Genomic DNA, 12,217 nt, shown 5'->3' on the forward strand with positions numbered 1-12,217 from the left:
GCTTTCATTACAACGAATAGAGGAACAAAGCTACTTACTATACATAGAAACAAACACACCCAGAGGTGGCATATGCTCAAGAGAACTAGCCTAGTCTCTTCAGTAAATCAATGTCATTAAAAAGGGGAGAATTTTTCTAGATTAAAAGAGACTAAGGAGGTCTAACTGAATGTAAACAGCAGTCATGGATTATACCCTGGTTTAGATAAACCAGCTATAAAAGGACTTAGGAAAAAAATAACAATTAGAGAAATATGAATATGGACTGGTATTAGACAATGTTTAAAAATATTGTTAGGTGTGATACTATTATGATTATAGAAAAAATGTTATGTTTACAGATACATTAGTTTTAGATCATAAACACATAATTTATTTTCATACTTAAGAAATTTAAAAGGAGTCAAAACAAGAAAGAAATTATATACAAATAAAGTAACTTGTTCAAGTTCCTAAAAGAAAACTCAGGATTCAAACTTAGATGGAACTCCGATGTCTGTACTCTTCACTATGTTACTCTCTTTTAAATCCTATACTTTGTGGACAAAAAATTTTTATGAGTTATTGGGATATTTGAATCCTTCAGACTATTGCTTAATTCTCTACTCAAACTGAGAGCCATTCTTATCCAATGTGTCAAAGTAAAAATAAGCAAGATGCAAATAAGTGGACTTTAGTATTTGTCAGAAAGTGTTAATAGGTAACGTAATAATTTTAGTATTTTTAGTACCCAAAGCGTTTATACATCTGGGACTTTCTAAACAACAAAAATCTGTGTTTCTGCTAGATGATGACATACTAGGCAGCTTATTAACTAGTCAATCATGTTGTAGAAGAAAATGTTCAGAACACATTGCCAAGTTAAAGAAGGCTACAAAGAAACATGTACTAGAATAGGAGCAGTATGTTATTAGAGTATTTATCAACAGTTAGAAATTTTTAATCTAAAAACTAAAATATGTGGGCACCTGGTGGCTCAGTCAGTTTGACTTCAGCTCAGGCATGATCTCATGATTAGTGAGTTCAAGCCCCCCATTGGGCTGTCTGGTCTCAGCACAGAGCCCACTTCAAATCCTCTGTCTCCCTGTCTCTGACCATCCCCTGTTCATGCTTTTTCTCTCTCTCAAAAATAAATATTAAAAGAAAATTACAATATGTAAAGAAAACACCAGAAAGATACACACAATAAATTGTGTGGTATCTCTGGATGAAATGTATCTTCTACTTTGTGAGAATTCTTTACTCTCCTATAAGGAACAGACATTACCTGTACAACTAGAAACAAATAAAAATCACTTGCAATAGGTAAATGGAAAAGGATACAGGAATAACTCAAAAAAAAAGGGAAATATAAATGAGCCTGTAAATATATGAAAAAAATCCAACTTCTTAATAAATCAATGAGATGCTTATATTAAAACAGAAGTTTAAAAACTATTAATATTCAATACTGGCAAAGATGGAACAAAATAGACAGTATCCCTGGCTATGACGCAATTTGGCCTAGTCCTTCTAGACAGCAATGGACTAGTATGTATCAAGAACTTTAAAAATATTCATGCTTTCTTATAATTCCACTTCTGGGAATCTTCTGAAAATAATCTAAAAGGTAAGAGAACACAAAAAGATATTTCACACTTGAAATTTTCCAAACTGAAATTTCCGTATATGAAATTCGAAATGTGAGACATCTTTTTATAGTAAATATAGAAAAAGAATTAGCATGCTTAATTTAATTAAATGTCCCATAAAGGGAATAGTTATAAGCCATGGTATATCCATTAGACAAAATACAAGAGCTTTTAAAAATATTCCAGTATGTAAGGTTAAAGACGTTAGGAACACAAACTTGAATATAAAGTATGAGATCTAAACTATGATAAAAGACTAGAAGGAATTATGCCAAGTTACTTTTATAATCACATACATTAAAAAAAAAAACAACCCAATATGGATATCCAAAAAAGCAGTATTTAACAACCAATGGCTGAATATTTCCATGTAGAGCTGTGACTCAAAGCCAGATATAAACTACAAACCTGTGGGTAATGTGTAGAGGTTACACTTGTTTGCCTCCTCCACCTCGAACTGCTACTGGCTGGCTGTTCTGAACAAATGCACCTCCTCCACGAATTGCACTTGGATGAGTTGGAGAAGCTGCTGGATGTTGCCCAGGACGAATAGGTTTAGCTAGTGTGAAAAACAAAAGCTGACTTTAGCATAAATCTTAACACATGACTCTTCTCTTTATTCACAACAATTCCCAAATGTGGTTTTTCTTTGCCTTTTTGTTCCTCAGAGAATTCTCTTTTTTTCAGTTATAGCCTTTTCTCCAGGACCTATACAATCCCTAGTCTCTTAAGAACCTAATTCCTGTATCAATAATTATTCTAAAACATGTAACATTGTTGCTAAAAGATTGCATATTCCTGCAAGTCTCTCTGCTTTAAAAATGCTCTCTATACAGGGGCGCTCAGCTGGCTAAGCTGAGGTCTCAGGTCATGATCTTGTGGTTTCTAAGTTCGAGCTCCGGGTCAGGCTCTGTGCAGACAGCTTAGAGCATGAAGCCTGCTTGGGATTCTGTGTCTCCCCCTCTCTCTGCTCCTCCCCTGCTTACACTCTGTGCCTCTCTCTCTCTCAAAAATAAATAAACATTAAAAAAAAAAAAATGCTTTTTATAGCTTCACCTCCTCCTGACCGTTTTTGCATGCTAGTCTAGTTCTTATTTATCTTTTTTTCCTGTGAATGTGGCTATTCCTCAGTTTGCTCTTCATTCTCAACAATGCCACTCTTAGGTAAGTTAGAAATAAAGACAAGTACAACCATGACAACACAGAATCTGTCAATCAGATTATGTTTTCAAGTAAATAAAAACACTCAAAGTAAGCAAGGTTAAAAGGTTTTAATGTGTTCTACTAACCAATTTGTGCAGAATGTCCTCTTCTAGCCATATTCTTTGACCTGACTGCTTCCTTTATACGATCTACTTCTTGCTGATAGCGTTTGCGATCACGAGATGCATTTTCTTTGGCTTCTTTCAGTGCTGACTCCAAAGCTTTTACCCTCTCAGCTGTAGCTCTAAGTCGCTTTTCCAACTTAGGAAGTTCACAGCGAAGATCTGCATTATCACGTACCAACTAAAAGTACATAAAGAAAATAAGGATTTTAGCTTTAACAAGATGAATTGAAGAAATATGAATGTTTCATAACTTCTCATTGGAAAAGAAAACTACATTTTATATTAATGTTTTCCATTTATCTAACAACTTAGGCAGCAATAAGCAAAGAATACATACATCCATACAGATCCATATGTGTGTCTCACAAAATATAACTTCATTTAATTTTGGGAGGGGTTGAGGGAAAGGGTTCTTTCTCCCCACTAGCCAATGACGGGAAATTGTAACATCTGGTAAATACCATGTTAAGTGTTAAAATCAAGTTTTGAAAGCAAAAAAAGGCTAAAATTCCCTTAACTTTACTCTGGTGCAAACATCAGGTCTACAATAACGAAATGTACAATTGAGTGCACTAAGAAACTTTAAAAATAATTAAGTCACATATCAAGGCACAGAAAGCAAAACAATAAAAACCCACATAGTTTAGGTAATGTGAAAGCATTATTTAAAAAAAAAAAAATGAACTGCCTCATTATTTTATTTATTTCACACTCTGGGGCATTAAATGTAAAAAGACAAAAGACAAAAAAAATGTATTTGTAACTACAAAGACCTATCTATTGAAGATTTTTAAATTACCATGGGGGTGCCTAGGTGGCTCAGTTTACTTAAGTGGCTCTTGATTTTGGCTCAGGTCATGATCTCACAGTTTGTGAGTTTGAGCCCTGCATCAGGCTCTGTACTGACAGTGAAAAGCCTGCTTGGAATTCCTTCTTTTTGCCCCTCCCCTGCTCGTGCACTAAGAAAATAATAAAACACCAAAAAAAAATTTAAGGGGCACCTGGGTGGCTTGGTTAAGCATCTGACTTCGGCTCAGGTCATGATCTTGCAGTTCATGGATTTGAGCCTCGTATCAGGCTCTGTGCTGATAGCTCAGAGCCTGGAGCCTGCCTAGGATTCTGTGTCTCCCTCTCTCTTTGCCCCTCTCCCATTCATGCTCTCTCTCTCTCAAAAATAAACATTAAAAAAAATTTATAAAAAAATGTTTCTTAATTACCATGAATAACTGAGAAAAACTGACAAGACTTAAAATCCTAGAAAAGAAATAATACTAACCATTTTCAATGGCCTCTTGATAAAAGGGTTGTTAAAAATATTAAGTTCCCTAAAAACTGCTAGTGATTTATTTATATAATTGCTTGATTAAAATAATGGAACAGCTCAGGGTATGAAAATTCCTTAGTGCTCTGAAATATATAAACACTCCTCAATTTTTTTAATTTGCAGCTACGAGAAAATACACTCTCTATTACCTGTTTGTGCACTTTAGTGAGTTGTTCAAGATTATTTTCAAGAAAGGAGATCTTCTGCTTTTGAGCAGCACTGCCTCCAGTGTCATCAGAATCAATCTCGGCACTCTAAGAAAAGAAGGTCAATGAATACTACAAAAACATTAAAGATTAAAAAAAAAAATCTAACCTTAACTACACAGAAATTGTTTTGATAATATAAAATTATTTCACTTATGAACATAAATAATCATAGTAAACACCACTTATATAAATACCCACCTCAGCATTATTTTATTACCTTTTTAACTCTGGTGGCCAAGTCCTGAACAAAGAGCTTACGCAGGTTGTGTAAAGTCTGAAGTTCTTTTGCCTTGAATTAAGAACAGCAATGTTTTTGGAATTTGGTCTTTAACTTTAGTCATAAGCCAGGGGAAACCCATTAAACATCCCACTATCTTATTTATTTTCAAGTTTTTCTTACCACTGTCTCTTCCAAACCTTTCAAGTCTTGTCTTGCTTGTTCTCGTCTATCTTGCATGACTCTAACAGAAGAATATACATAATTTTCAAGTTGAATTTCGTAAAGTCATAGTTTTATTTTCAAATAAATTTTTATGCCTTATAATTTCCTTCTAAATCTATAGTTTATTAGGAAAAAAACCCCTCTTATAGCAGAAGAGATGAAATAAAATGCAGCAGAATTCAAAGAATAAGGAGTGGTTCTGATAGTTTAGTGCCACATAGAACACACTGCTATTTATCCAAAATAATTCCTATTAAGTGGGAATTAGAGATTATAAATTATTGAAGACTAAAACATTTTATGTATTTTATATTAGAATTATTCTAAACAAAATTATGGTTGAGATTTGCTAGTTTTTATAAAACCAACTCTTGAGTTGATCCTGATCTGTGACCATCCTAATAACAGCAGTTCCACTTACAAATCGTCTTTCATAAATTCAAGATAGGAAAAGTTATAATCATGTGTTTTGTACCTGCTCAGATTCTAGAAAAATAAGTACAGACTATATTTTTTTAGTATGTTAGGAAAAAAGTAAATGGTGAAAACCTCTGTTCAAGAGGCAAGGCTGAAACAATAATCGTCTTCTTTGCAAAATCAAATCTGACAAAAATTCAATTTTTTTGGCAGACCCTGAAATCTTTGAAATGACTTAATATCATATAAGGTATATTTTTACAATGGATCTTCAACTAATATGGTAGCACAGAAATCTGAATCTTGACTATGAGTGAAAAATACAGTATCTTGCCTTTGCTAAACTACAATAACATATGTATATTACTGCCAAGTTTTAAGGTATAAATCAATCCAAATCAGAGGTTTAAGAAAAATACCCTTTAACCTATACAAACTGAAAAATGTATTCATTGGATATAGCAAGAATAATACCTGCAATCCTCTAATTTAGTTTTTATTTTTAAAAAGTTTTTAAGTTTTAAAATTTATTTTGAGAGACAGCGTGCATACAGGGGAGGGGCAGAGAGAGGATCGATCCCAAACAGGCTCCATGCTGTCAGCACAGAGCCTAACTTGGAGTTTGATTTTACAAACTATGAGATCATGACCTGAGCTGAAATAGAGTCAGACACTTAACCAACTGAGCCACCCAGATATCCCTCTAGTTTTCATCTTATTTTATTTTTTTTAATGTTTATTTATTTTTGAGAGAGAGAGCACGCAAGCAGGGGAGGGGCAGAGAGAGAGGGAGACACAGAATCCGAAGCAGGCTTCAGGCTCTGAGCTGTTGGCACAGAGCCCGATGCGGGGCTCGAACTCAAGAGCTGTGAGATCATGACCTGAGCCAAAGTTAGCCACTTAACCGACTTGAGCCACCCAGGCGCCCCTCTAGTTTTTATTTTTAAACTTGAATTAAAACATTTACTCACGTAAGTTCATGTAGTTTTCTGCTCTTTTCCTGATCTGTAGCTTTCAATTTCTCATGCTCTACCCTCAGACGTTCCTGTTCTAACATCATTTTCTGGTTTTGGCTGACAAAAAAACAAACATAACACAGTATCAACAGCATTGTTTTCTGAATGGCACCATTAAAATGTTTTCATCAAATTCTTTAGTTCTATAATCTCATCACTGAAATACTCAAGACTACCTGTTATCCTGTCCTCACAGCAGAGAGAAAAGAAAGGAAGAGCACGTGGCTACTACTTTCAGTCATATAATATTTTTCATATTTTGGTTTGAAATCATGACTCTCATTCTATATTCATCAATTCCCTGAACCCTTGTCCCTAAATCAATTAGGTATTAAGATCCACAGGTCAAAATTTATCATTTTTTGTTAGTCACCTCTGGTTCTTACTCAAATCATGATTTGGTTGCAGACCTCCAATTTCTATAAATTCTAGGCTATATATGCATATGGCTATGGAAATAGGGAAAACCTCTTCTAGAAAAACTAAGATGACAACAACTATTAAAAAAAACTTCTTGAATTAAAATAAAATAAAAACTTAAAAACTTCTAAACCTCACAATTTCCAATAAAGTTTTTTCTCTGTTAACAAATTTTCAAAGAGGAAGTTAATTTTTAAAAATTTCATCTGGAACTTAGAAGTTATGCTCATGAACTAAAAAAAATCTTTATCTTCAAGTCAAAATGACAGTATCAATGAAAAATGCAGGTTTCTAAAATGGACATACTGTCCATCAATAATTTATTATTGCCTCTTGCTAAACAGTCCATCTTTCTGTGTTACTTCTAATATCTTAGAGGGAAGAAAAGTTTACTTACTCTTGAAGATCAGTAATAAGTTTTTCTTTTGCCTCAACTTCATCTCTCAAACTACTAATTTGTTTTTGATGTGTTTCTCTGTGGCTCTGGATCTGCTGTTCAACAGCTTGCTAAAATTATTGGGGGAAAAGGATGTTAAGGTAAGATTAATCAACACAAGAATAACAAGTTCAAGTCATTAGAATCTAATGCTACATCAAACTTGCCTTAACTTCATTTGCAGTCTGAACTTTATTTAAGTGCTCCTTTTCCATTTCATGCACTTTCTCTGTTTGGGTAGAGAGAGAAAACAGGAGAAGAAATAAGCCTTAAAGTTCTTCCTATAAACCAAGGAGCAAATAGGTTTAATGAGGGATCTGTTGCTTAACAGTACTTGACTTTATCCAAATGCCATACAGTAAATCTTGCTCTTGAAGTTCAGAACATTTTGACTCTTAGTTATATCCACTGTGTTAGTATTATGGTTACGGTTTCTTTTATTTTCTTTGCCTAATCCTGGAACAGATGGGTTAGGGAATGGTAGGGAATGAGATAGCTTTCCACCACATCCCCTATATTACGATTTATACATATATATATACAACCTCATGACTTTGTGGGAAATTCCTAGATTGACCACTTCCACATTCAAACACAATTTTGCAAAAATATGCATCAAAGCCACATTAAAAGGTATTATTTGTTTCCTATTGCAAATTACCCATATTCCTACTATTTTCTATCAGTTTGAATATAAGTTTACTACAATTATACTAAGGGAAGAATATAGACAAGAAGTCATAAAACACTGAAAGCTAATACCTTGTGCACGAAGTTGGACTAGTTCTTCACTGAGGGAATCGACAGATTCCTCTAGCTGTCTTTTCTTTTGCTCCACATTTTGAAGGTATTCAGTCAATGATTTGATTTTGGCTTCATGCTTTTGGGAAAAAATATACTGATATGAATGAAGTGCAAAAAAATCTTACACACACATTTTACAGATAAAGTTAACAGAAAGCAAGGTTTTATCTATGTATCTAAATATATATTGCAACAATAAAGAATTTAATCATTGAAATGGTCACCTGTTTAACTTATAACATTTGCACATTAAGGTACTGAAAGCTGACATATGAGATAATATTCTTACTATTCTCTCCATCTAATACTACTCTCTTTCCCTCCTTACATAATTCCTATCTTGGTGAAGGACCTCATCCATTCAGTTGCCAAAGCCAGAAAACGGATCTTGCAGTTTTGTCTACCCTAGAATTCTTCAATAGTCAAATCAGTTACAGCTTTCTAATAAATTTCTATACATGTCAGTAAACATAACCCAGTTAAATTCATTCATGTTGCTCTACTGCAGCGAACCTAGGAAAAAAATACTTGCATTACCCTTTTAATTGTTACCCAAAATAACCTATAGAAGGTCATTTTCCTTAAACTTTGTTCTATAATAATACATACTTGAGAGATACGAAGCTGGCATGCTGCTAACTCCTTTTCATTTTCTTCCATTTTTTTGTTGCTCTCAGTTTGCGTGCTTTCTAACTGTTTGCAGCGTTTTACCATTGTTTTTACTTCTGATTTCATTTTGCTAATGTAGAGCCTTGCAACAGTGAACTCTTCATCTATCATGCCAGTTCCCTCAGGCTGCTGTCAGAAGAAAAAAGAAAAATTAAAAACAATAATGGTTTTTAATGCTTGCTTGCTTTATTTATTTATTTATTTATTTAATTTATTTATTTTTGAGAGATAAGAGTGAGAGCAGGAGCAAGGGAGGGGCAAAGAAAGGAGACACAGAACCAAAGCAGCCTCCAGGCTCTGAAGCAAGCAAGCAGTCAGCACAGAGCCTGATGCGGGGCTTGAACCCATGAACTGTGAGATCATGACCTGAACCAAAGTCAGATGCTCAACTGACTGAGCCACCCAGGCACACCTAACGTTTATTTATTTTTGAGAGAGAAAGAGAGAGAGAGAGAGAGAGAGAGAGAGAGAGAGAGAGAGGGAGGGAAGGAGGGAAAGAGAATGAGACTCGGAGGGAGGGGCAGAAAGAGAAAGAGACACAAAATCTGAAACAGGCTCCAGGCTCCGAGCTGTCAGCACAGAACTCCACACGGGGCTCAAACCCACGAACTGAGAGATCATGACCTATGCCAAAGACAGACGCTTAACTGAGCCACCCAGACGCCTCGCCTTCCTTATTTTGTTTTTTTAAAAAATGTTTTTAATGTTTATTCATTTTTGAGAGAGAGAGAGAAAGAGACAGAGACAGAGGGTGAGCAGGGGAGGGGCGGAGAGGGAGACACAGAATCCAAAGCAGCCCCAGGCTCTGAGCTGTCAGCATGGAGCCTGACGTGGGGCTCAAACCCACAGACTGTGAGATCATGACCTGAGCCAAAGTCAGAGACTTAACCAACTGAGCCTCCCAAGGAGTCCCTTGCCTTCCTTATTTTCTAAAACTTAATGTTAATACATGCTTGCAAGAGAAAAAAAAAAAAAATGCAACCTAAAAACAAAACTGATGACACTTGCTTCTATTTTTGATTTCCTCTTCATTCCTAATCATATGTGAGTCCAAATTAAAACTTTACAAATACTGATGTGTAGGTGGCAGAGGAAAGATGACTCTTAAGCTCACCAAAAGAACTGTGGTAACTGTACATTCCTTAAGTTTCATTACAAAATTCCAGTACAATATTCAGTGTCAAAATTAAGTGGAGCTTGAAAAGGAAGAAATTAAGACTGTCTTTGTTTGCAGATAGGATTGTTTAAAAAAAAAACTCCTAAAATAAACTACCATAGTAACATTGCAGAATACACGATTAACATACCAAAGTCACTTTCCTATATACCAGCAATGAACAAGGGAACTTGAAATTAAAAACACAGTGGCACTGACATTGTAATAAAAAGAAAAAAATAATTATTTAGGCATAAATGTAATAGAATAGGTATAAAATCAATAGGACAAAAGAAATCAATGTAGAACTGAATAAATGGAAGATATTCTATATTCATGGAAAGAAAGACTCAAGATGTCCATTCTTCCTAACTTGATCTATAGATTTAACATAATCTTCATCAAAATTCCTGCAAGTTATTTTATGGCTATCAACAAATTTGACTCTAAAGTTTAAAGGGAAAGGCAAAAGACCTTGAATTGCCAACACAACACTAAAGAGCAACAAAATCAAAGAACTGACACTACCTAACCTAAAGACTTACTAAAGCTACAGTAATCAAGATGGTGGGGGTACTGACAAAAGGACAGGTAACTAAAACAGAAGAGAGCCCAGGAATAGACACACACAAATACAGTCAATTGATCTCTGACAAAGGGGCAAAGGCAATTCAATGGAGATTTTTTTTTGAGAGCGACAGTGAGAACACAAGAGAACAAATGCACACACACGCGTGAGAGAGAGATAATCTTAAGCAGGCTCCACACTCAGTGCAGAGCCCACATCTCTAGACCATAAGATCATGACCTGAGCCAAAATCAAGAGTCAGATACTTAACCGAATGAGCCACCCAGGTAACCTGGAGATAGATCTTCAAGACTCAGTCCTAGAAAAACTATCCATCCACATGTAATACAATGAAGCTGGACAGACCCTTTTTATCTCACAGAAAAATTAATTCTAAATGGATCATAGACCTAAATGTAAGTATAAAACCAAAAAACCTCTAGAACATAGGAGAAAATCTAGATGACCTTGGGTTTGGAGATGAGTTTTTAGATACAATACCAGAAACACAATCCTGAAAGAAAAAATTTTCAAGTTGAACGTCATTAAAATTAAAGGGAATGAAAAGATAAAGCCAGACTTGGAGAAATATTTGCAAAACACATATCTGATAAAGGACTGTTACCCAAAATATACAAAGAACTCAAGATAAGAAAACATCCCAAATGCAAATTAAAACAACACTATACATCTCAAACCAAAAAACCAATACTTGTGACACCAATACTTGTGAGGGTGTGAAGTAACAAGAACTCTCACTCACTGCTGGTTGGAATACAAAATGCTGTAGCCACCTTAGGAGTCTCTTACAAAGCTAACACTATCTTAACATATGATCTAGCAATCATGCTCCTAGGTATTACCCAACTGAATTGAAAAATTATGCCCACAGGAAAACGTGTACACAAGTTTATAGCAGCTTTATGTATAAGTGCCAAAGACTGGAAGTAACCAAGATGGCCCTCAACAGATGAATGGATAAACAAACTAGTACATCTATACAATGGAATATTTGGTGATATAAGAAATGAGCTATCACGTCACAAAACGACACGGAAGAACCTTAAATGCACATTGCTAAGAAAAATAAGCCAGTTTGAAAAGGACATTTACTGTCTAATTCCAACTATGTGATATTTTGGAAACAGCAAAACTGCACACATAGTGAAAAGATCACTGGCTGCTAGAGGTTCAGGGCTGAGGCATGAATAGGGTAAAAAGCACAAGGGATTTGTTAGGTAATCTACATTATTATATTGTAATGGTGGATCTGAATTATGTGTTGTCAAAATGCACAAAATTGTACAACATGAGTGAACCATAACGTAAAAAACACAAGCAGTACTTACTGGTGATGTTAAGAGGAAAAGAATTACATACAACTGACAAAAATATTGAGAATCCATACATTAAAAAAAAAAAGAAGCTATTTGCAAGGCTGACTTGTTTTCAAAATGCTATAATGGTATAGTGAAAAAAGCAGTCTGGGAGTAAGGGAACCTGTATTCTATCACTGGCTCTACCACTGAACATAAGCCGAAATTTCTACTCTTATTTTCCCTATCTTTACCACCTTTTCATGTAAGATTAGTTGAACACAAAATGGGAAGATTTTTCTAAAAAGAAGCTGCAAATCTACAAAGCAAAATTTGAACACCATTCTAGTGTTTAGTGATATTAAGTAAATTTACTTTTCCATCCCAAAAGATTCCCACAGCTCTATCATCTCACATTAGACCACCCTAATGAATGACAGAAGCGAGTGATGAAGTGAGTGAAAAGACAAGCGAGTGAAGA

General features: G+C 34.8%; 1 protein-coding gene across 1 annotated transcript in view; it reads right to left on the bottom strand.

The window, feature by feature from the left end:
- KIF5B (kinesin family member 5B) overlaps positions 1-12,217 on the bottom strand; it is a 49,385-nt gene that overhangs the window by 4,210 nt on the left and 32,958 nt on the right. The window contains exons 16-25 of the mRNA XM_081796081.1: positions 8,637-8,825; positions 7,986-8,103; positions 7,391-7,452; positions 7,185-7,294; positions 6,323-6,424; positions 4,893-4,953; positions 4,710-4,781; positions 4,433-4,537; positions 2,921-3,137; positions 2,040-2,190 (exon numbers count right to left, since the gene is read on the bottom strand). Coding sequence (XP_081652207.1) covers positions 2,060-2,190; positions 2,921-3,137; positions 4,433-4,537; positions 4,710-4,781; positions 4,893-4,953; positions 6,323-6,424; positions 7,185-7,294; positions 7,391-7,452; positions 7,986-8,103; positions 8,637-8,825 — 1,167 coding nt within the window. The 3' untranslated portion in view covers positions 2,040-2,059. The remainder of the gene's footprint in view (positions 1-2,039; positions 2,191-2,920; positions 3,138-4,432; positions 4,538-4,709; positions 4,782-4,892; positions 4,954-6,322; positions 6,425-7,184; positions 7,295-7,390; positions 7,453-7,985; positions 8,104-8,636; positions 8,826-12,217) is intronic.

Source organism: Panthera onca, chromosome B4 (genome assembly GCF_046562875.1).
Source record: "Panthera onca isolate mPanOnc1 chromosome B4, mPanOnc1 haplotype 2, whole genome shotgun sequence".
NCBI classification, from domain to species: domain Eukaryota; kingdom Metazoa; phylum Chordata; class Mammalia; order Carnivora; family Felidae; genus Panthera; species Panthera onca.